This window comes from Apteryx mantelli, chromosome 5, assembly GCF_036417845.1.
Source record: "Apteryx mantelli isolate bAptMan1 chromosome 5, bAptMan1.hap1, whole genome shotgun sequence".
Lineage (NCBI taxonomy): Eukaryota > Metazoa > Chordata > Aves > Apterygiformes > Apterygidae > Apteryx > Apteryx mantelli.
In genome coordinates this window covers 66,840,146-66,865,918 of record NC_089982.1, presented here as the reverse complement: position 1 = coordinate 66,865,918, position 25,773 = coordinate 66,840,146, and the positions used below count along the sequence as shown (strand labels likewise).

General features: G+C 39.7%; 2 protein-coding genes across 4 annotated transcripts in view; one reads left to right on the top strand and one right to left on the bottom strand.

Annotated features, from left to right (window-relative positions):
• Positions 1–223: 223 nt before the first annotated feature.
• On the bottom strand, positions 224–6,831 carry CCKAR (cholecystokinin A receptor). Its single transcript, XM_013959948.2, has 5 exons — positions 6,492–6,831; positions 5,519–5,770; positions 3,432–3,693; positions 1,843–1,970; positions 224–1,203 (listed from the first exon to the last, which is right to left on the bottom strand). Exons 1-5 carry the CDS (start codon positions 6,610–6,612, stop codon positions 677–679), a joined length of 1,290 nt encoding a protein of 429 aa, XP_013815402.1. The 5' UTR covers positions 6,613–6,831; the 3' UTR covers positions 224–676.
• An 18,159-nt stretch (positions 6,832–24,990) lies between these two features.
• TBC1D19 (TBC1 domain family member 19) overlaps positions 24,991–25,773 on the top strand; it is a 53,319-nt gene continuing 52,536 nt past the window's right edge. For 2 of the 3 annotated variants that reach the window (XM_067298157.1, XM_067298155.1), the window contains exon 1: positions 24,992–25,151. In XM_067298157.1, coding sequence (XP_067154258.1) covers positions 25,053–25,151 — 99 coding nt within the window. In that variant the 5' untranslated portion in view covers positions 24,992–25,052. Of the gene's footprint in view, positions 25,152–25,773 lie in introns of all 3 variants that reach the window. The other variant, XM_067298156.1, reaches the window with a different exon arrangement.

Genomic DNA, 25,773 nt, shown 5'->3' with positions numbered 1-25,773 from the left:
TCTCATCTGGATGAAGAGTGCATTCCATCTATGCTTAAAGTCACAATGTCTTTTTCATTTTATTAAAAGGAACTATTTTACTTGAAAGTGTTATTTTCCCATGGACGAGCCCTTTCTCTCCACCCCAAAATTCTTCTCTTAATTGACTATGACAGCAAAATGTTCTCAACATGTATTACCTCAGAGAAAATAATTTGAAAAAATACTGTGAAAGTAACTGAAAGATTTTAATTATAACACAGACATTGAAGTGCAGACAGTAAAACACAGGTTTGTATGCATATTTGAGGAGAATCTACTAGCATTGTGGGAAATTTAATAAGATACTCAGAACTGCAGCTAAAAACTGAGCTAAACTGTTGATGGAAAGGATGCATTTTTTTTATTTCCAGGACAGTTTATAACAAATACACCATCTTCTAGGGCTTTTTACAAAGTCCCTTGTCTCCGAAGAGCCCTTTCCTCCTTTGTACTTTTGAAGGGAAGGTAATATAAAGCTCAGACAATGATAGCATCCATTTCCCATGAAATTCTCTCTGCATTTACTGTCAGCTGAAGCATTTTATTTCTTCAGAACTAAATGGTGTTCAGCGCATGCCACAGTCACTTCCCAAGACCAGATGATAAATATCTGAATTTCTGTAGGCCACTTGTAGCCTCTTCTCTCTGGAGCAGCTCAGGGGGGTGCAGATACGTTCACATGTGTGTAGGAGCATTTGGAGAGAGAGGCCCCCGTTGTCTTCCCCTCCTCTTCCTCACCAGCCTCCCCTTTCATTGCAGGGGGCTTTTGCTTCGCGCAGCAGGTGAAAGTGGCTAGAAAACCCATGCGGAAACGCTTGTTCATAAAGCAGTATATGATGGGATTCACGCAGGCAGAAGTGTAGGACAACAAGTGAATAAAGGAGATGGGAGCTCCTGAGAGACGCTGGTCTGCTGAGGTGGTGTCAAACGCGCGCCAGGCGTTCACACTGAAGATGGGCGTCCAGCAGAGGAAAAACAGAATCACTATCACCACCAGCATGCGGATGACGAGTTTCTTGGCTGTCAGGTTGGCAGAAGAGCTGCTGCTTCTTGCCCGGTCTATTTTGCTACTGCTAGTAGCAGAGAGCTGTTGCAAAGGCATTTTTCTTTTTCTTTTGGCTTTGTGCAAGTAGCATCCATCTCCATCCTCATATTTGGTGCTGCTGGTACTTGTTTTTCTTTCTGTATGTATAAATTAGTACTTAAATAATTGGCAAAATATTTCTGAACAGTGGTTCAAAATACCAACAACAGAATGGAGTCTAAGTTCTGAGATAAATAGCTTCCTTCGTGGCTAAACAGCTGCTGCAAAGAAAGGATTGTCCTTATTCTGTCTCGGTCATGTATCAGCTGCTTTGGGCCTGCTATCTCCCAATGTTCTTGTGTCTTAACTCTACAAATTGGTGCAAAAGAAGTATGAGCACTGTTTGCTCAAGTATTCACTGAAGATAGTTGTCAAAACTGTATGTTTCTATCTTAAATTGACAATTTTATCCTGTTTATCCACAAAAATGATCCTAATCCATCAGCTAGAAAAAAAATCTGGATATTTCTATAACAAACAAATCAGAATAAAAAATTAAATCACAAATTAAATTTATCCTGTCTGAGCTCTTCTCAAACAAGCTATAAGTGAAGAATTATTCATTAGAGAATAATGGAATCACTTTGATCAAGAAAATGCATCTGACAGGTTTTTATAACTGTTCATGACCATTTTTGCAAATAAAAAGTTCTACTGTTTATAGCTCACTGTAGCCTCAGGACTATTGTTCGTATCTTCAACTCTAACTTAAAAAAATAACCCAAAAGTACTGTTACCTTGTGCAGATTTTCTCTGGCTGACATCAAATTTTATTCCTCTGTAGAGTTCCAGAGAAATCAGGCCATATGCAACCATCATTATAATCCCAGGTATAAGGAAGAGGATGAGTAGCAGGAAAGTGTACCTAAAGAATCGCAGGAGAGTCCGTGACTAGGGAATAGCACAAAACCAGAAAAGCTCCTTGTTCTTTATATTAGCATTTGGGGAAGGGTTAGTTAAAGGTTCTGATGAAATTTTTTCATGGTAAGATGAAGGATGTTTTGGACAGCTCTAGAAATTAGAAGCTTCCCTCCTGTTCCCCTGTTGACGGCTGTTGCAGTGTTGCTTTGAATCACGTAAAATTGCCCAACAGAAACCAAATGAGCAGCTCATCATCCTCAGATGAGCTGCTGGTGCTGGCGGTTACTGCTTCACGGTGATTGGGATTGCGCACGTCCTTGCCAAGGGTTATGGCACACAGAGAGGGACGGAGCAGCTGGCACCCCTGGGGCCACACAGGTCCCTGGGGAGGTTCTTGGGGTGGAAAACCCCTTCTTTAGAGGGAGTGCCTGTTCCTCGGTTGCACATCGGTACCTGCTGCTCTCCCATGTGAGTGATCATAAGCAGCTTCCCTAATGGGATTCAAAGTTGGGGAAATCATTTTGTTTAAATATATTCAAGAGCCTACATCTCTTCTGCTTGCTGGGACTTTGGTGCAGACTCACTAAAGTGCCTCAAGGTCTACAACGATACAGCAGAGAAGAGAATTTTGCCTTGCAGCCTTCCTCCTCATCTGTGCTCATGCTGGCAAATACCTGAGACTCCTGAAAACATTAATACGAATTTTCTGTGCCTGTAGATATACCATACCAAAGTAGCACATACTTTAATTCTGTTCCCAGGTCCAGTTAACCTTCACTGGGCAAAAGAACCTCTCACATCTCCTCAGCATCAGTTAAAGTGTTTGGCTGTTATGCAAGGACACAACACCTAAATAGTGCTGCTACTTGATAATGCTACTATTTTCTTACTCTGCTTGGCTGTGTAGGACTTTGAGCGCTGCCTCTCCCCTTGATACTCACTGCCCCTGTTCTCTAATTGTCCTAAATGGCCAAATTCATTCTGTTCTCAGGGGCATTTGCAATCTCTCCATGTTTCCATACTCCTCTCCTTCAGAGGACCTTCAGGCAAACATTTAACAGGCAAAGCACCAGAAGGGTGCTTGTGTGCATCCATGTTTTTCTAAGATTAATCGAGGATTTTTCTGAAAACATGAAATTTACATAAGAATGAGTGAAAGCAGGAAATCTTCCTACTTGAAAAGCGATAGATGCTTTCTTTACAGTGACAGTAAGGGCTTAGCAGGCCACAGTCTGAGAACCACTGCCAGGTTAGGTATCATTCCTGCATATGAGGCAAAAGTGATACAAGTGTCAAAATGTAAGCAGCTTAAAAATCAGATTTTTTTCACTTTCTAAATAAGCATGATAGAAGTGTGAACATTTGCTAAAGGTTAATGCTTGATTTTCAGTAAGCTTAATGCTACCACAAAATCCTATTTTCCACTAGATAATTATGCATTTGCTAACAGTCAGTTACATCTTACCAAGATTGCTGAATGACATCGCTTGGCCAAAGGAGCCGACACATATTTGCTGTGCTGTTGTTATACTTGGTAAAAGGTACCAGTTTGCTGTAGATTGGGTATGGTGACATGATAGTGAAGGAAACACACCAGGTAGCCGCAATCACTTTCAAGGCATGAGATTTTGTCTGCCAGACCCTGGACTGCAAAGGTTTGCAAATGGCACTGTATCTCTCCAAAGATATGGCAACCAGGTTGAATGTGGATACGCTTACGGAAACACCTATATAGATAAAGTAAAGTAACAGGTTATTCTCTTGTTTTGAATGGTTCCTGTTATATTCAACTACTCTTGCTAACTTTCTGTGCACATTTAGAAAAAATGAAAGTATAGCAAAGTGTTTATAAGCTAAATTATTTATAAATACCATACTGATTAAGTCACTGAACAGTGCATCGGCAAGAGATCTAAATCTCCATACCAATATTCCTGCTCTGTGCTTTAACTCCGGGAGTCCAAGAGAAAAGATTCATTCCGTCAAACCAGGAAATTTCAATAACAGGGAAAGAGGACACTTTTGTTCCTAATTCTTCTCTTTGCTACTGTGGTTTATATATGAGAGAAATTGCACTGTAATACAAACAAGCATTTGAAATCAGTGGAATCAATGAATCAGTGGAAGTGGAAGGCAATGGTCTGCATTTTTGCCACTGAGGTGCCCCACGTTATCACTGTAAGATTAGAAATATTTCTTCTTCTTGACTTTGTCACAAATCTTCTTTCATTGAATGAGCCTTCTTTTTTTTTTCAACTTCATTTCATGATCTTTGTGCATGTTCTAATGTGTGTCAAAATATAAAATGCCGTTATCTTAACTTTACAGTTTGCTTTACAGAAATCATCTGTAATTTAAAGTCTATCTACATCTTAAAATGAAAGATTAAGATCATAGGTGACATAACAGATGTCACTGTCTTTTTATCAACAGAAGGCTCTGTTAACCTGAAATGCTAATGGGAAATATTCACATTCCGATTCTTAAAATAAAACAACTTCATAGTTAAAAACTTAATATTTGAAAATAGTTCATTGGACTTTTTATAAAGCAATTTACACAAAGTGAAATACGAGAAAGATGACAGGGCTTCAGTAATTTTTTATGGCATTCATGGCAGCAATTCATTATAATTTGTTTAAACGTGGCCTTTAGTTTTATTGGTTTTATCTACAGAAAGATGTTGATTTCCCATTCCCACACTTTAGATGTGTACTTTCACATTACATCGAAGTTTTCAAGGGCACAGGTTGAAAAGAGAACTTAGGTTTCTGTAATTAACCCAGGGTAATTCTAAGTCAGCAAAAACTTTACGTAGTGTTCTCTTTTTCTTTCTTTCTTTTTTTTTTTTTAAGAAACAAACACAAAAGAAGTATTGAAAGCGAGACAAAATCACTTACCCAGACTCTCCTAATCCAGGCAGTTTGAAATTCCTGGCTCTACCTCGACAACCGAAGGGGGTAGAGTAAGGCATATATATATAAGCAGTGTTTCTTAAAGGCAGTCTGTAAAACCTCCATCTGAGGGTTCTGGCCTTTATGGTCTCCTGGTGACTTCTCATCACACCTGACTTTTAAGTAGTGCTTGCTCTACCTGCCAGCTCTGCAAGTAAGATCTACTTTGGGCTATTTTTTTTCTCTGTTTCTCTCCATGTTTCTCTGTGTTCTGGTACCAGAAAGCTGTGTGCAAAATCTGCCTTTAGTGAGGACTGCACAACGCTACTATTTTTGCCGGGAGACCTGAAAACTGTTAATAATTCTGTCAGTGTTGGGTAAGCAGGAGTAGGTGCCATGTTCCTGATTAAAGCTTGATCCTGCAAAATACTTACCACTTAAAAAGCACTTCTGTATGTATTTCAAATTAAGTGGGTGCCTCTGGGTTTTGCTGGATCAAACTAAGGAGACCAGCACCATGAAGATTCGCACCACAGAGCTGTTTCGTAGTGATACTGATAATTGTTCAATGGCAGAGAGAAACAGTCAGCTTTTTACTGGTCTTTAAGGAGCTTCTCACATATCTCATTCAAAATAAGTATAAACTTCCAATACTTACCCATGAAGTAAGTGGCAGTTTTACAAACAGCACTACCAAAAATGAAATCTTTCAGCAGGTTGGGGATGAGGGTGAAGGGCATGCAGAAAATGCAGAGCATTAGGTCACTGACAGCTAGTGAGAGCAGAAATGTATTTGTGACTGTTCTCATTCGTTTGTTTCTTATCAGCACCGTAATCACAAGAATGTTCCCCAAAACACTGAGCAGAAAGATCAGAGTATACAGCAGAATCCGAATGGTCTGATGGAAATCTGAAAATTGTCACAATGACAAATCAGTTAGGAAGCACACGTTTGTTATGTGTTTCATCCTTAATCACAAGGTAAAGCTTTTACTAAGGCTTTACACCAATGTAAGATCAGTGGAAATTCTGAAATTCTTAAACTTATTCCGGTCTACCTGAATTGCATAACATTAAAATACAATACATGCAGCACAGTGGACATTTGGAGAACCACATACAACTTCTTAAAAGCACATTCTGCTCAAACTGCTTAGCGTGCACCACTCACTCACAATGGAAATTCCTCCTTTACACAAAAGTGAGAAACGAGGTGGCAATCAAAAGTATTTTAATACATGGATGATTTTTTTCAGCTTCAGAGTGTTATAATTTCATATTTAATCACTTTTGTACATGGTATCAGATCAGATAACTCTGCCATTATTGAATTGTTTGAAGAGTAAAAAATAGGTTTCTTTCAGCCCTTGGTAGAGCTGTTTGCCTTTTGTGCCCAGTACTGCTACTGTTACTTTTCCATTCTAACTGAAATTTGTTCTAGCTGGATTTTTTAACTGGGAAAGTCAGCACATACTAAAATCTTGCCTGCCTGTTTCTCATCCTAACTTATCAGCAAATAGATGATTTTGCACTCCCTCACAGAAAAAGCCTCGTGTAGCTGTTTTTCTCTATACTATCTCTACTTTCAGTGAGAACTAATGCTGTCTGAAAAATCCATTTTCTATACATACCTTTAGAAGGATATGGTGGATCATCCACACAGAAAAAAGTGTCATTTTCCAAGATGATATCACACAGGAAAGCAGAAATATTGGTACCATTCCCAAGTAAGCTATCATCCACAGTTTCCATTCTTCAGTATCCACAGGTTGCCTTTTGTGACGAAAGGGGCTGGTTTGTAACTATCTACCCATTCTTGCAGTAAACACAAGCATTTCTCAATGAAATCTTCCGTAGTAATATGTGAGTGAGGCAGTTGTACGAGCGAGCTCTTTTAACTATCCATCAGGAATATCCAGTACACAGGATGCTGTTTAGAGTGAGGAAGATTTATTCCAGTGGCATACAAGGCAGTAGAGGTTCAGAAAAGCAAAGCATGAATACGCATACACACACGCGCGCGCACACACACACACACACTCACGCACACACATCTCCTCCCGTACCTTCTTAGATCCACCCTCTTCTGTTACTGGCCTACTGTTGGGATTATAAACAGACTAGAAAAAGATTATAACATTAACCCTTTGCAAGATTGCTTCTGCTCACATATCTGCAATATTTCTCAGGGGAAGTCCGTTACGCCACAGCCAATGAATCATGACCAGTAAGTGATGAGAGCGATAAATCAGTCTCTCAGACAACAAAATGTGAAATGGTAAGACAAGCTCAATAAAAGGGCACAGAAGAAAAAAGCACAGTGAAGATTCTGCATGCTTTATACAAAGCCAACTATTTCCTCTACGTTTTTCCAAGTGAACTGAAGCCTGGCTATGAAGTGGCTCAGAAAAACAAGGGCCATTTATCTCATTTGGTGAAGTGCTTCACGAACTTCATATGAAAGCTCTGTAAGTGCCTGATCCAAAACCTAGTAAGTCAATAGAAAGATTCCTTACGGAAGTACAGTACTAGAATTGTTGTTTAATATAAGCAGACACCTATAAATTTTCTCGGTGCAAAGAGTTGTATACAACTTGTATACAAACTCGATGAAGCGATAAACTGCTGCACGTTACTTATATGTTAGTGTAAAACACAACTATCTTGGTTGTTTAGAAGAAATCCTTTTATATTAGTTCTATTTTTTGAATACACAATCATCCTCTCTGGTGTTTCAACAATGTCATGGGCTTTTAACCTGCAGTATACAGTTTTGTTTATTGGGTTTTCTTTTTTGAGAAAGATAGAGAAGAAGTACACATAGCTCATGGCAAAATGTTTTATTATAAATTAATCCCTGTAATAACTCAATTGAAAATAAATTTCACACGTAAAATCCCTTCTAATTAAATAGGAAGAGTAATAATAGTTTTATTCATACCCCTTAAAGTTGATACACAAAGACTGCAGGCCTGGATTTCTTTTCCAGCCTTGACGTGCAGTGCCATTAACTAGAATGGGTAGGTAGGAGAGTAGACTGAAAAGCTGCAGCTGAAGTTCTAATTTCTAAATTCTCATTTCTTTAACAAATTAATTATAAGGTTTCCATTTCTTGTACAAATTCCTGCAGCTTTTAAAATCGGAGATAATACAGATTCAGAGAAGGCTGAGAGGAGATCTTATCAATGTGTACAAGTATGTGAAGGGAGGGTGTCGAGAGGATGGGCCCAGACTCTTTTCAGTGGTGCCGAGCGACAGGACGCGAGGCAACGGGCACAAACTGAAACACAGACACTTCCATCTGAACATGAGGAAAAACTTTTTCACTGTGAGGGTGACGGAGCACTGGAACCGGTTGCCCAGAGAGGTTGTGGAGTCTCCTTCTCTGAAGACATTCAAAACCCGCCTGGATGCAATCCTGTGCAATGTGCTGTAGGTGACCCTGCTTGAGCAGGGGGCTTGGACTAGATGATCTCCAGAGGTCCCTTCCACCCTCAGCGATTCTGTGATTCTGTGATTCAAGCTGGCAATCAGTGTATACGATGTACTTCACAGTACAGTACTGTCTCACCAGAAAGAAACATTCAGTCCAGCAAGATTCAATTCCATTTCCAAAGGTGTATCATACTGGTAGGAAATCAATCCAGAATGACACTTTCTGGTTTATTTTTTCCACCTGTGACTCTTAAAATGTGTGAAAATTATATTTAAGCAATGAAAGTTAAAGTATGTTTCCATTTTTACAATGATTGAGCACTAAGCTTGAATATGGAACTAAGGTCTCTGAAAAAAATGATTTTCTCTCAGCTGTCTAGTTCACCTTTACATTTTTGTTTCATATGATTAAATTGATGGGTGTTACTAATCAACCACTCTATTAAATGTCAAACATTCCTCATTTACTTAAATGCAGATTTTCATTTTTTTAGTCTTAGTTTTGAATTAGTTTTGAATTATTCCAGTATTTCCTGGAAATTTTCTCTGCCAATTTCAAATGAATTCAGTAAGCTGAGTCATTGCGATTGATTATAATATCCCAAATATCTGAAGCGGCAGCCAAGAGATGTGCTGATTTAGTGGTGGTAATCCACAGGAGAAGTAACGGATTCTTTTTGGAAAGGACTGCTGAGCTTAAGTTTGTTGTTGTTCTTGACAGGTAACAGCAAGGTGCAGAAAGTTTAGTCTAAGCTCCAAACTTCTGGTTAACAACTTTTCTTTCCTTTAAAAATCCCCATCTATAGAAAATACTATTCCTGCTTTCCTTATTTCTATATTTGAGAGTCACTTCAATGAACTCTTTATATTTTAGGGCATTTCATTCTGTCATAAAAATAGCATCCAATTTGAATGATTTTTGAGCTTTAAGTTTTTGGTCTGAGACCTCTGTGTATCAAAGGAAACCATAATAATAATTTATTATAAATAATTTATTATAAACTATTATAATGGTTTGACCTACTGCAAAACACAGGCCGGATAATTGTGTTTACCAATTCCTTTACTGGATTAAATAGCCTGTGATGGAGTTAGAGCCTTTCCGTAAGCAAGATGTCAAATTGTTGTTCTGGGCTCATTCTTAATGTGCTAGAGATCTTTCCCAATTCCCGGCACCTTCTATTAGACCTATCTTAGAAAAATAATTGGATATGTTTTCAGTTTCGGTTGTATTGAATGGTTGATATTAGCAGCATTTCCTGTATTACTTTTTACCGTATATGTGTTGCTATTTGAGATTGGATTTTCTCTCAAATCATTTTTAATCTGCAGTTTTTATACTGGGTATACCACTGTACTTTTGGGGTTAGAGGTTAATTGCTGGTGTCCTGATGAGTTACAGCTTGGCTATTGCTGTACCATGAGAAAGCAATGTTATACTAAAGAGGAAGATTAAGGGGTTTTTTTATGTTGTCAGATATAGTCTGAAACTGTGCACTTGTTATTGTCCACTAGGCTTCCAGATTTACTTAACTGGATTGGGTAGTGTCTCCCAATGAGTCCCCAGGAGACCTGGTTAAAAAGAAGGGAAGTGACAGGGTGAATGGAGGTATGGGGGAAGTTACTGGGATGCCCTGGTTCTTGCACTCAGGGAGACCCGTGGCTGATCAGGAGGGAAGACCAGATCGGGCGGATCAATGGTACCCTTCCAGAAATGAAGCACTATTAAAGGGATTGCACCGAGGCTGTTCTCTCTCGTTGTGTTATGGCAGACAGTGAATTACCATTCTGTATTCAACTTCTCCGTACTGCTCATAATTCTATCGGATCTGAACAAGATCAGATTAGTCACTCACTCCTTGTAAACAAGCTGTTTCACACCTTTCATTAACATTGTAGCCCAGGGTTAGAAGTTTTCTAGTTCTTCCAAAGTCTTTCACAAAGGGTGACCAGAGATTTAAATAATGGCATATTGAGTTTTTCTGTTGTTTTTTCCTCTGTTCTTTTCCTAATAATTCCTGTAATCTTATTTGCCTTTTTTATAACTACTGAGAATTGAATTCATATTTCTATAGAAGAATCTATTGTGAGTTCAGTAGTCTCTTTCCTGCATAGTAATAGCTAGTTTAGAGCCCTACACTGTACATGAAAAATTATAATTGTTTTCTAATTTACGCTGATTTTTATTCTCCCATTTTATCAGAAAGAGCTTTCTGCAACTCTTTAAAGTCAGCCTTCTTTTCTCCTCTCCTGAATGACTTAGCATCAGCAGAAAACTTCTTCACTTCACCCTTTTCCCCATTTTCTGGAGCATTTATGAAAGTGAAGAGCAGCTGTAGCAAAGCTTCCTGTGGGGCTCCATTCATAATTGCCTTTCATTCCTACTTTTTGTTTCTCATCTTTTAATCATGTTGTTCCCTGTTTCACTCCAGACCAATGGTCTACTGATTGATCGTGATGTTGAGTTGGTCCTGAACTCCTGCTTCCATGGTTCAGTTAGCTCTTTCTGGCATGCAAATCTATGCCAGCTTTGGCTCCCTCAACCCAAAATGGTCCTCCACAACTATTTGTGGATATTGATTGCTGCACATGTTGAATCATCTCAGTCCTTTGGAGGGTCCTCCTGGAGGAGCAACAAAGACACAAACCAAGAAGTGATACAGCAGCTCAGTGCTGTGCGTTCTGCCCGTAGCATGAGGGCAAAACACTTTTAAGCTAAAGAAACAAAACAAGAAACCTGAAGCATGCATGCAAGCCATTGAAAAACCATGCAACTCAGCATATGTATTCTACCAAGCTGTTCAGATCTTTAGCAGTGCAGCCACTGCTGAATCACCAGTTGCTCACGGCTCATGGGGACTGTGTCTGGAGATCCACGTGACACTCACGGATGCCAGGAACTTGGCTTCCAAGTGATTGGCCTCTGATTGCCAGCCTAAGGAAAGAGTGCCTTTTTAACTTTTTTTTTTCTGAGGAGAAAGGAGGAAGTCAGATCATTGCATTCCACTTTTGCAGAGGGAGCCCAGAGCCATGCTCGCTTTGCAGCTCAATTTTTCTGGACATGTAAGTCCAGATAACATTTTGTTAGTCCTGTTATCCTGAACTACACATGAACAGACAGTTTCACCACTTGCCTGCCAATGCAAGCCCACTGGAGGTGGCAGTAATAGTGCTAGGCTGTGCATAAAAACACCTGCCATGACCACTCTACATGGAAAGGGATAAACTGCCAGACAGTGGTGGACTCTCATGGAGGACTTGGTATACTGCCTTTCACCTCCGATAGTTCTGGACTCAAGCGGTCATCACAGGTACGTACTGCTCTGTGGTTTCACAGTGGGTACTAATGCCCATGCTCTCACAGGGGTGAGAGGCTGGCCAGGGCTGCAGCTCAGTACAACAGACACTATAAAGCCAGTTTGTGTCTCTTGCATCAATCTCAACCATGTATGGGAAGCTGTGGAAGACCAGCTTTCCCAGGATGCTGGTGTCCATCCCCTTAGTGGCACCTCACCCAGCCACATGCCAGAGGATGGCCTCTTAAAGTGATGAGGCATGCTTCCTGAGTGCATGCACGAGGGGTAAAACCTGCAACACCAGCAGCGTAGGACACCATGGCAAGAGGCCTCCTGTTGTCACAAGAAGCGTTAAAGAGACCAGTGTGGCTTGGATGCAGTCTGTTTGGTGGAACCCGCTGGCACGGCTGTACTGTGGGGAGACCACACGAGCCGGGGGCATGGTGGTGGGAGGCAGAGCCGAGGGAGAGACCCGAATGGCTGAGGGGTAAGAACTGAGCCACGGTTCACTTCAGAAGCCACTGATCTCAATCAGCAACAGGTCTGCATTGAGTGAGGGAATGCTGCCTTGTGCACATCCCAGTGACTATGTAGTTATAATTTATACACAGTGGATCATCTTGTTCACAGGCTCAGATCTCTAAATCTGCAAGGTGTGACCTTCCTCTACACAAGCTGTGTAGAAAATGTGTCCAGAGATTTTTATGTGTTGTTACAGTACTCACCAGTTTTCTTTCTGTGGATGCCAGGCTTGCAGACTGGTCTGTAATTCCATGGATTTTCCCTGGAGCCCTTTCTAAACACTGACGTTACATTTGCAAAATGCCTTTTCTCTGGCAACAAAGTTTTAAGCAGGTTACACATCATGTTTAATAGTTTTACTATTTCCTTTAGAACTTCTGGATGAATACCCTCTGTTCCTGGGCAGAGCTGCATTCAGTGTCTGCAGGTTAAATTGACAGACTGCAGGAGGAAGAGTTTGCTGTGAACTCTTGCCTCTCCTGTCAGAGTGGATTTCTGCATGAAACATATTAAGATCAAAGGATTTTGTTTTTCTAGGCATTTTTTGCATAAATTTAATAGTTAATATTCTCTAATGTACAGCCAACAATCTTACTGTCTGGGCAGCTCTGAGTTTTTGCCTTTTAACATCATTTCTCTCCACTGTATTTGGCTAATTGCATGCTAGAATACTCTCTCGTCTGCTGATCAGTATCGTCTCATTGCCTCCCCACAAGCTTTAAGAAAAAAAGGAAACTGTTTTAATGAAATGTTTACTAATCACAGGTATAATTTTATTATTTAGGAAAAACAAAAATCTGAATGTCTTTCCCACTTGAATTTAACCATGCATTATTTGGGATGTTGGAAGTTTTAGGCAAGAATGTCCTTTGAGTTGACTGCTTTATTAACAACACCAATTTTCTAATAAAATTGACTTTGATAATTAAGAAATAATTTAGGCACCATAGTGTGACTCTGTGCATAGTTTAGAGAAATGTATATAGAAATACTTGGTTTTTTTCTTCTGTAGTGGAAGAAGGCCTAGTAACCCATGATAACAAAAGAATCTGCCATTTATTTATTTTTTTTATTTTAGCCCAGATCCTTTTTCTTTTCCTGTGATGTCAAATACTGTACATACTGGCTTAGTAGCTGAAAAAATTTCTGTTATTGGTCATTTCATATGATATGTATAATGCTTTTCTCATCTAAAACAAAACCATATGAAATTACAGTTGCTTCATGATAAGCATGTTCTGTGTTGTTTTTTTTCATTAATTTGCCAAAGATCTTTACATAAATTTAAATAGAAACTCTACTTGTAAAATGATGAATTTGGAAAAGTTTATTTTTATCTTGTGTCAAATCTACAAATAGTTCTGGGTTTGTTGCCAGGTCTTTTTTGTCTTGGCAAATGAAATAAAATAAATGACTTGGAAGAAATATATATGGAAAGTCATGGTCTACTTCTGTTCTCATTTGCCAGGGTTATGTTGGCATAATGCCACTAATTCAGTGGAGTTACTCACACAAATATAAACTATTGGGAGATCTGAATTAGGCCATAGTTTTGGACAACACATGAAATTCTCAAGAACACATTTATTTTAAGTGTAGTACATTCCAAGTGCTTTTTCAAGGTGACTTGAGCTTGAGTTCCATTAGTGTCTCAGAATAACTGCAGTTAAAACCAGCTCATATTAAAACCATCTGAATTAAATAATATGAGAGGGATGCAATTTGCTTCAGAGCACTTTGCACAATGAGTAATTTTTGAAATAGCATTCTCTAACTGTGAAGTGTATCCAAGGCAAACAGGGTGCTCTTGCTGTCCCCACAGTGCTTCTCCTGTAGTTATGGTGACTGTGCTGTGGCATGTAATTTAATAAATGTCTGGAAGACTCTACAGGCCTTGATAGATTATAGTCAACCTAGACACATTTCGAGGTATCTTTTAAATGATTTTTTGGATGAGCACTTTTCTTTCTAAGTGCCAATTCACAATATTTGAACTTCTTGGTTATTTGCAGTATAATCCATCTGACTACCCAGCAGACACATTACAGCTGGCCTTGATACCTTTGTGGGCATTCAGTGAGATTGTCATACCATCTTGTTCAGAAGACAGGAGGAGGGCCCAGATGGCGACTGTGACTTTTCTACAATGCTCAGGTCTCACTGATGAACAGGAAGAATATAGCATATATAAATCTTCAGGTTGGAATATACCATGGTAAGAAGGTGTCTCTATCCAGGTTCAGAGTCACGTTAAAGGCTCTGATGGCTTTCTGGATGAAAGAACAGCCAGAAATTCAGTTTTGGCCCTGAGATTGCTATGCAGGTGTTGTATAAAGTTTAGGGAAGACTGCTTGGAAGAATTATGTGTAATTTATGGTATGTAAACGTCTGTCCAGAGTAACATGAGATCACATAAAAGTCCCTCTGACACATGGTGACAGTCAATAAGATACCATTAGTGAGGTCTGGGATGCATCTGAGAGGCCTGTGGTTGTTGGTTTTAGTGATTATCTACTCAGTCCTCCAACATGCTCTATAGTACAGGTTGTGATTCATGTTGGCATGTCTTCGCCAATACTGGCCTGGCACAAGGCTCAGCCGCAACACTCCTCTCTATATGCACTGAAGTCCCCCAAGTAAAAAGTCATGTTAAAACTGAGGGCAGAGTTTAAAAGAGTGCTCACTGCATGACTGGAGCCCACCCTTTCCTTTTTCCAGACTATCATAACTAAGGCATAAGTGCTTATGAAAAATGAATAGTGCCCTGGGAAGGAGAAACATAGATATTAAAAAAACTCACTTGTTCCTTTTGTAGGCTATACATTGGATTGTGCACACCTACTCTTTTTTTCTCTTCATCCTGTGAAGATAATAGTTTGCCAGAATTAACAGTTCGAGATTCAAGCTGAAGATGCAAGGAAATAGCTCTGCACACCCTGAGGTAGTGGATGCTGGAACCACATGCCAACTTACCAACATGAACACATGGCCTGAGATGTCACTTGTGGTTTAGCATCCTATTATATTAACCCCATCAGCTGTTGGTACCATGTACAGGTTCCTTTGATCATATTTTTGCACACTGGAGCCAGACTTAGTCAAAATCCATCAAATGTTCTAAAGATTCCAGTCACCCAAGACGGTTTTCTGAGGTAAGGTCATGACATTGAGAACCATATATGACAAACAGGCATGTGATTGGGAGCTGACACCAGAAACAGCCCTCGTAGGCTGCACATGCTTCATAGGCATAACATCAGCAAGAGAATGGTACAACTGTTCTTGAAAGTAATCAACTCTTTAATAAATCTCACAGAGGTGTAATACATTACAAATGGAATAGACTGCTAACTAAATCCCTACGTGCAATAATCAAGAACTTTAGCTCTTTCTTTTTAAGATTCCAATTAAGTACATAACAAAGAAAGAGCCACTTCAGTAAGTGATACTATTTTACAGCTCTTATACAGTGCTTTTCATTAGCAGATCTCAAAGAAGTTTACGAAGGAAGTTAATTATGCTAACTGCAGTTGCTATGAGTTTCAATTTACGGATGAAAAAAAAGCAGCACAGGAAAGTGAAGTGATTTGGCACAGGCCACTCAATGGGCCAGTGGAAGAGTCAGGGAAAGGACAGCCTCTTCAGACTTGCTGCAGTACTATATTTATCAGACAGCTCTGCTCTAAAGAGAAACCAGGCTATACTCAGGACATCACAATCAAATGGGTTTCCATATTTCTGCAGAATTAGAAAAAGAGATGTTAGTTTCATGAGACCTACTAAATTATTAAGGGACTGGCTGTACAATTAGTAGGAAACAGCACAGATGTTATGAAATGAAAATGGAAATAGAAAAAAAGACAGCTGATATTTTATTAGGTGAATTGGTACCCGCATGTCTGAAGCCACAGTTAAGCTTTCAAAGTTTAGAGTGTCTTAGTTTAGGGTGGAGAGAAGTTACTTTTCTGACATCTGATATGACATCTAAAGTTCTGGAAGAATATCAGTTTCTGTAAGACATGACAAATACCTTAAATTTGCTCATTGCCACCTGAATTCCCAAGAATCACATAACCCTTGTCTTAAGGGAACCAAAGCTAAGATTAGCAAAAGAACTATTGACTCTCTTAGGAAAATACTGAAAATTACATTTGTAGATTACTTTCATCAACAAAAGCAGTTCTTGAAAACTTCAGTTTTTGTTAGAATCATAAACTTTCTCTGGTCAGCAGTCCTCTGATTTGACATAAGTTGTCTGCACAAGAAATTGAATATACAAATTGATGTATTTTGATGAATTCTTTGTTATTTGGTAGTCAAAAAATGGGCACGTAACTTATGTTCTTTGGAGACTTCGGATCTTAGTCTCCCATTGAAGGCAGGATCTATGTCTAAATCGTGGTTTCCTGGAAAAGAGTATATTGGCTATATGAGAGTGGAAGCCTCAGAAATGTAATTAATCCTTGTCATGTAGGAGATGAGCAAATAGATCAAAGTTCATTTTCTTTTTTAGGTCTTGCTTCAGTTATGTACTTAACATCATCTAACTGTAGACACGCATGTACTTCTGTCAGATTTATATCAGCATTTCAGCATAAGCTTTTGAGGACCTTCAGATCCAGGTCTTGATCCTAATTATCAAAGTAACTAATTGTCTACATCTCTTATCAAAAATTGAATTTTTAGTATGAACTTTACTCATCTCAAACAATTCAGACCATGAAGTGAGGGTAAAGAATAAGAGAACATAAAATAAAGTATTTTCAGTAGGGTGTCTGGTTATGACACAGCTATCCAGAGAATTCAGAAGAATCTGACCATTTTAGGGGATACTGCAAAAATCTCTCTCTTTCAGAAGACCTTTCTACCATTAAAAAGTTCTTAAAAGAACTTATCCCAAATAGGATTTTGATCTAACAAAAAGCAAAGCAGAAGGTTATCTGAAGTCTACTAGAATTTTACTATTTTCCATCATCATGATTTTGCATGGAAGAGCATTCAGATAGTGTGATAATGGGACAGTCCCAAACACTTGGACTCCTAGAATGAAAATAACTTTTTAAGTTAGTATCACGGCTAAGTATTTTGTTGCACACAGTTAAGCACTGTGCTGTTTGACTCTTGTTCTTTTAATGTGACAATCTGCAGGCCATATTTTGCTGTTAACTGAAACTCTGCTAGCTGACAGTTTGGACTAATTATTGAACTAAGTGAGATGAGGTACAGGGAGATCTTCAGCAAAGACAACTTAGACCAGCTGAAGATCTGTCCTAGGTCTTTATTTTTGGAATTTTTATATTAATTTTCAAATTAGCCAATTTATGTTTGTATTTGGGACTTGTTGACAGCAGCTGTTAATTAAAACTTTTTGAGGAACTGAGAGAGGCAGGTCAAGCCTATGGTGATGCCAAAATACTCCAAGTCATAGTGTAAGTTTTTGATTTACCTCAGTTATTGTCCTAAGCTGACCTGGGAGTATATTGAAACTATTTCCATACAGAGCCATTTCAAAATATTATTCAAATACTGAAATACTGAAAATGATTTCCAGAGTTTCACTACAGATGGGCTGTTAGAAGATAGCATTATTGGCATTACTTGTCATACTTTTTGTCTCTATAATTCTAAAGATTAGAAAACACACTCCAAGGAACAATTGCCATAGTTAGTTTGGACTATTTGCCTATGTTTATACAATATTACATTGTGCAGGGAGTTAATGTGACTGAAAGCACGTAAGATTTAAATTCATTTTCATTGTTTAGTCTTTGCTTACATTACAAAACAGTTCTAAAGGTGCCAATGAGAACACTCAACTCTCAAAAGAAGGGGGAAACAAAGTCCAAGGACAAATTCTGTTCAGACTTCTTTACATGCACTTTTTGTTACAATGAGCCTCACTTAGGGCTCCCAAATATCCATGGGCTTATAAATCTGTCAACCAAAGGAGAAATTGGATCTTTGGGATGTAATCGTTGTATATGGAAAAGCTATATCATGTTCTGTTAATTTTGCCTTTAAAATGTTTGAAAATTTGCCATAAATGTGCATGATTTCTTCTAATATATTTTTGTATTTTGTATCTGAAATCAGTATGTTATATTTGCAATTTCATGCTTATTGGTTTGGGCCTTTCAGTAGCCAACCGCATCGGTGTTAGGCGTGCTTTGTCCAGACAAAGCAGTGTAAAACAGTCACAGATCATATGTTCAATTATGAATATGAATTGTGGCTATTGTATCTCTACTTGGATACCTTATTTGGTCTCAGTGTTTTCCCTTTATTCTAATGTATCCATTTTGCAATCCTGCAATCTGGAAAAGTAGAATAACTGAAGCAGGAAAGACATTTCTTGTAAGATTTTTGCACCTTGATGAAAGATCAGTGACAATTAGTTTTTTACTTTTACAAACTTTGCTTAAAACATCTGTTGTGGGAGTGGTGGGAAGCAAGGAAAGGTTATTGTAAATATTCTAAGTTACATGCTAGTGGAATGCCTCCAGATTCTACTTTCACTCAGGCTGGTTTTAAACCTGGTTGAACCAGAAGTATAATCTTTCTCAAACCATAAACTTTCAGTGAGCTTATCTCTTTAAATTAAATTTAGCTTTCAGTTAAGAAAGCCAGAAATGTCAGAATTTTATTTTTAAAGGAAACCAGAAATGCCAGCTGAAATTTTATACCTCCTAAAGACAGACCTCCCAAAGAGTCTTCACTTAATTCTAACTGATTGCTCATTAAAGTTTTTATTGGAAGTCAAATTGGGATGCTCTGGCAAAATAAAGAGAAAAGTACTATTTATTTCATTAACTGTTTAACTGAATCATGTTGTGCTAGAATATCTTCTTCACAAGACCTTACATATAGAACCCCGGAAATTTAAATCTGGATTCTGAAGGAAATATTCAGATCAATTCTAAAAAATCAGATCATGACATAGGTGGTAGGTCACATACAATATTATTCAAATTAAAATGATTAGAAACAGTTGTACTTTTGGTCTGAGAAGTTACTAAGTATGCAAGGCTTTACAGAATTAATGCTGTTTAAGACGAAATTGGTGGTACAAATTGACATATCTATACACATCAATTCTTGTAACAGAGAGCATTAGTACTCAATCTTTGAAACCATTTTCTGCAAATATATTTCTTATAAACTACTCCTGTATATAAAACAGAGAAACTATGTTTAGAAATTAGAGCTCAGTTTTACATTTTGACTTAAACTCTTTGGGACTAATACAGAACAATTATCAAATATTTCAATATAGAATTCTTCAGGCCTCTGCCACAGCCTGAGATCTATCAGATGAGATTCTATTCCATAGTTGGTTAAGGTATTTATTCAGTGCCCTGTTCTCCCTTTCGATGGTATAAAGCATTTTTCCCTACAAGGAAAGAAAGGCACCATCAGTGGAGAAAAAACTATGGGGAACTCAAAAAGGTTCTGTTTGTTATGTTCAGCTCATTCAGTCTTTCCATTTTGTAGTTTATCTTACTAGCATTTCCAGCTGTCTTTTTAATAGAACAGATATGAAGTTTGGCTTTAATGGTAAAGGATAACTGAAAAATCCTAGTAATGGAAGTGAGGACCCCTGTGGCCCAAACTACAGTGCTTCTTCTAACAGTTACTGCATCTGGTTATCTTCCAAGCATATAACCATTGGGAAAGAATTACGAAAACCCTATGGCTTATTCTTCTCTTTGAAAACAGTTTAAAAAGGAAACTATCAGCCTACTAATCTTTCATAATGAAAAAAAAATTCTGGGAAAAGGATAGATCCTCTTTAATTGTTATCAAATCTTAATCAGAGGAATAAAAAATACCCGAAATTGATATGACAGGGAACCTTATTCTGCTAAGTCTCCAGTGAAGTTTATAGTTCTACTTCTTAATGATTAAGGAGAGAAATGCTATGATTTAGATTAAACACTAAACAGACTAAAAAATGTATTCCAGGTGACCTACTGGTTGCTGAAGACTTGCCACGCATACTGACATGACTCTGTAATCAGTCATATATATTCCAGGCAGTGAACGAAGATGTAACAGACTACCTTAAAACATTTATTACATTTTCCATAGAAGAAAAATTCCCCTGCTGCTATGAATAGGATATGGCACCCAGAGGTTATTTCAGTAGAGTAATACTCAATATTGTATAATAAAAATGTGGAAAATCAGAGTTTTAGGTACAATAAAATACTAGATATAGAACTCCACCACTCCACACATTTTTTAGATAGTTCTAAAAAAGGGAATAATTCCTGTCACAAACAAAATCCAAGTTCTGTTTTTATTTATATCACATAGTCTCACTGAAATCAATAGGCTTGAAGAGGCAATACAGACTCTCACCCTGGCATATCTATATCCTAATAAACTCTGACCTCAAGATGTCAACTAAGAGTCACCTGAGGGAGTTCTTTTTAGTTCATTTCTTGCTTACTGATTGGTTGTGTAAAGCTCCTAAGGACCTTAAAAGAAGTGGTTATGCATACTGGGAAAATGCCTGCTTTTCAGATGTTGAAGTACGACTTTTAAAAAGTTTGGATATGTACAATAATTGTGTAAATTTCCAGAGAGACTTGCTGATAGGTGAAAGTACAGATTAAAACTAAGATATAAAATATATGCCATATATAAAGTACACACTATACTACTCTTTACAGAACTATATTTGTGATTCAGGGTATATTTTTCTTCCAAACTGATCTAGACCAATAGACTTCATTTCTTTTGTACCCTAAGAAATCCTAGAACTGCATAATGATTTCTTAATAGGCATGATAAATATACACATGAGGATTTTAAAAAACAGAAAATACATAGCGTTACTGCTAGGAACCTATGCTGCTTTGGTTAATAATAAAACACATGAAAAATGGACTAAAACTAGTAACAGCAGAAAAATTAGGAACTTGGTTCATGTTATTTGTTTTACATGCCTGATGACTCAATGTTGTTGTTATAACTCAGCAATGCTATTAAAAAGTACCACTAATAGATATTATGACCTGAGATACACGATCTTCTCCAGGGAGGCTTATACCTGCGTAAAACCAAGGTCTGGCAGGAAATTACCTAAAATGAAGAACTGAAGCAATGCGAAACTCCTAAAACAAGACTGATGATCCTTGGCATCATTGGTAGTGAAGCCTAGCTCTCAAGTTCAGCCATCTATTAGATAAAATATATTACTTTTCATGAACAATAGTCTGCAATAAGAGATGTTTTCTGCCCTGATAAGTGAAGCTACATTATCTAAGCTTCCTACATTCTCCAAATTGCATCACTGGTATTAGAGCAAAAAATCTCATTACTCCACAGGAACTGTTTTTTCTAAATAAAGTATTGAAACTTATCAAAATACGTCACTTTTTGGGCAGCAGTTTGAATAAAGCTTAGAATTGATGAGGGTGAGACACTCACAGAAATTTCCTTTTCTTCTATTTGTAATTTTTGTTAAACTTCCATGTTATCAACTGGTTCTGATATATCATGGTTCTGATCGCACAAGAAAACCAGTGGATGTGATAAAGGTGATTTTGCAGAATTGGGCCACAATTGAGATTAAAGTTTAATTTACTTTAGTTTAGTGGAAAGAATGAGCACACTGAGCAAAGGACTGAGTATGTGCCTCTCTGACAGAGCCTGCTTGGATGAGAAATGCAGGGAGTACCTATTTCAACCTAGAACTTCATTTCACAAGTGAGTTTCTGCTAGCAGTGAAGAGGCATGTCTTCGCGTCACAAGAAACAAGACATATCTAATTCCCAAAGAAACTTCTGAGCAACTCTCTAACAATATGTGGCAAATCTCTTGTACCCCTTAGGTTAGTGATCACAGAAGAACCATTTGAACTACCTATTAAACATAATTTTGTTAGTTTTGTTGATCTCCTTCACCAGCTATTATGTTACGTAAGGCAACTGCCCTCTTTGGTGATGCCTACAGACAGCCCTGTTTCTTAGTGCAGTTGTGGGGAAAAAGACAAGCTTTCAGGCACTTAATGCTTCCTTCGGATACCTTTTCTTTTTATTGACTCCTTTTACATTCCAGGAAATAAACTGATCTCCAGAATCATTTGGAAGCATTAAAATGCATTTTGTCTCAAGTGGCCTTAAAAATGACAGTATGAATTATCCGTTGCTTCACATCCTCTCCTTTTCCCAACCTGAACCCCACAAGAAGAAAGCGGGGTGGAAGGAGAGGCTATGGATGAAATATATCAGATACTCACTATGTAATTTTTACTTTCCCTTGCCAAATTCTTGACACTTTCCAGACCTGCAGTGGCAGATAAATACAAAACAGTTGGGATACCAGCGTTGGTTATAACTAACGGCAATATCTTGATACAAAACATAGTAAAGAAAGGTATAACATTCGAGAGCACTGCAAGTGTAAACAGAGGTGAGGAAAGGGTGGGGAAGAGCAAAAGTGTTCAGGGGTATGAGATAGAGAGGAAGAGAGTGAAAGACCACCAAAAAAACCCAGAAAAGCAAAGACACCTAGACCTGATCTTCTGCCAAACCCAGCAAGCTACCTTTGGTATGTGGTACTGGACATCATAAACCCATTCTATGTTGACTGTACTTCAGCTGCTTACTTGCAATTTAAAAGTAAATCACAGTGAAAAAGCAGTAATTGCCAAACACTTATCACATTAACAAAATTAAACTAGTCATGTGATCCAAGGGGGTCAGGCTAGAGAAAATGCCATTCATATTGGGAATTCTGCCAATGCCTGTTATTTAAGTGATATTTTTTAATAATGACCCTATATTTCACATGCTGCAATGTGGTAAGCTCCTTGAAAGGAAACAGAAAAGAGGCATGCACTTAAGCATTACATTTCTTAACTAGGTATGGAAAGCATACCCAAGTTGCAATCCAAGGCACTGAATGAGATACTATAAAGATTATCTCTTTTTATCCCCTTGCTTTTTAGCTTTGATTGGCATTTACAAGAAATATTTTAGTTTCTCTACCCATATTAGAGACAAGACTGATAGGAGGAAAACCTAGTGCATGGGAGGAAGGAAAACAGACTGGAAAAACCCTGGAAAACAGGGAATGAAAGGAGTGACAGATGTGCAAGTGAAGAAGGTAACAAACAAGCATGATTTGGAGTGGAGGTAGACAGCTGTAGGAAATTACTCATCTGCAGCTGACATTAGTTTTTTCTTCTGTTTTGACGACCTAGAGGAGACGAGGACAGTTTTTGCAGACCTGTAGTCTTATGCATTGCTCATGAAACTCACGTGATATATCCCACCCCCGTACCCTCCAGCAGTAGGACCGTATTCACACTTTTGACCAGCAGAGCACCACGGCTTCTGCCCCATTGGACAACCCTGCTGTCTAGCCACACCTGGTGCCTGCAGCTCACACAATGGAATGGAGCTGGGCATGGTGCTGTGCTACTGCTATGAATGTACCAAATCTCGGAGCCCCTACGTATCAAACACTTCAGCTAAGTGACACTCAGTGTAACACTGCAGTGCCTCCTCTATTTTCTCCATCAACATTCCCCATATGTCCTCTCACATGTGACAGTCCACAGTTTCCCAAACACTGGAGAAGAAAATGCTGCTGAGGAGTGTGGCATGCTTCCTCTCACACTTGCAAGCTGCATTGTTAAACCCCAGACTCAGAGGCATTGAGCTGTGGAGTTTGGTGGCACAGCGTGGTTTGCTGCATGCGACAGTCTTACAAGACACTCCTCACCAAAAAATGAGCTGTATTGCCTCTGTGTGAACTCTTTGCAGAATTTTGATATGAGCTGGTACACAAAGCTATTACGCTTTATATGCTTGTTTAGTTGGGAATGTAGTCAAGTATTTCATTAACGCCCAATACAAAGAGAAAAGCATATGTGCTCAGTATTGCCACCAGCAGTTTAAATGTTCTTTTTCCACACACAATCCACTCCATGAAAACAGCTTGGAACTGGATTTTCCTTTCACTCCTTACTAACTTCATAAGGAGTTGTTTCATAGATGCTGTTGTACATATCCATGAAGATTATAAAATATAAGCTCTAACTGAAAAGATAATGCAGAAAAATTGTATTTTTGATACCTATTATATCTACAGCTGTTTTTTCTAGCAAGGTAAATGAAGACATTAGTCTTCATTTCCTCACTTCTGCATCAGTCACTTGCAGAGCTCACAGCAACCAAACCCTGACATTTTAGAAATGCTGAAATACGCTTTAGAGAGGTTCAGAGAAGCAACCCTCAGAGCTGAAAATTAATATTAATACTTGACTTTGGAGGTCAATGATCAGCTATTCTATGCTGAGCCCTTGAAGTCCCTTAGATTACTTATTCATGATTCTGGGCTTTTCAAAATGAGTATTTTGGCTTAGTGACCGAGTGAACCAAGGGGGAATTTGGGTGCATGGCCCTGGCAGCACTGGTTTTCCCCGCAGGCCTGAGCAGGCGGACGGGCGCTCCCCGCACATGCGGCGGCTGGCGGGACAGCTGCAGCTTGGGACGAGGCCTCTGCGGGCGCGGGCCCGAGCTCGAGCTCAAGCCCAAGCCCGAGCCCGAGCTAACGCCGAGTGCCACGAAGCTCCGCCGGGGCACCGGCCCGCCGCCGCCGCTGCCGAGCCAGGGCGCCGGCGCAGACTCGTGTGAGTTAGCTTAGCCCACCGCTGAAGGCTTGTTTTAAGCTAGCGTGGCTGACGGCCCCGAAGCGGGCGTGGGGCCCTCCCGCCGCCGGCTCGGGCGGAGAAGCCGCTCGGGAAGGTGCCGCCTGCGAGCTGGGGGAGGCGCGCGGGCGAGGACGCCGCTGTGAGGGCCCCGTTTCCGCCCGGAAGCCGCCGCGAGGCCCGCCCCCCGCTCCCGCCGTTGCCTGGTAACGGCCCCACGGGGTGCCGCAGCGAAGGCGGCCCGGGCGGGCGGCGGGGCGCGGCGCGGCGCGGCGATGGTGGACCCGGAGAGCGGGCTGTCGCTCACCATCGCGCGGATCGTGCAGCGGCTGCAGGGCTCCAGCCTGCACTCCCAGCTGGAGCGACAGGCCCGGGTGAGCCCCGGCCCGGCGCTGCCCCCAGGCCCTGCCGCCCTGCCTCCTTTCCCCGCTCCCCGGCGCGGTCCGCCCCCCCCCCCCCGGCCCGGCCCGGCCCCGCGGGGCAGCGGGGCTTCCCCTGTGGCGGCGGGGCCGGGGGGGGGTCGCTGGCTGATTGCCGGAGCTGTAGCTCCAGGGTGTCCCTCTGGGGATAAAGGATTTCGCCGTGAATATTAAGGCTGTCCTCCTAAGACCTCGCCCCTTCACACAGTGCCTAAAATGACTCGCTTTGTCATTTAGCCTTTCGTGTGGAGAGCTTTAAGCGCCCTCCGCCCGCCCCCTCCCTCCTCAGTGCGTCCCCTGGGAAAGGGAGGATTTGGGGGAAGGAAGTGAAAATAAATGAGCGGTAGATGTTGCAGTGATTATATATCTGCATCTGGGATGCCGGTTACTTTTTTATACTTAGTAGTTTCTCTGCAGTTGAAACCAGCTTTTCATATTTCAGATGAACTTTGTTTCAGATGTTTCAAATTAAGTTTATTTGAAGTTTCGTGACCATAATAACATCATAGTGGTATTATAGCCATTATTGTGCACTACTGGAATATTTTGGGTTTGGTTTTATAAAATATTGGCTTTT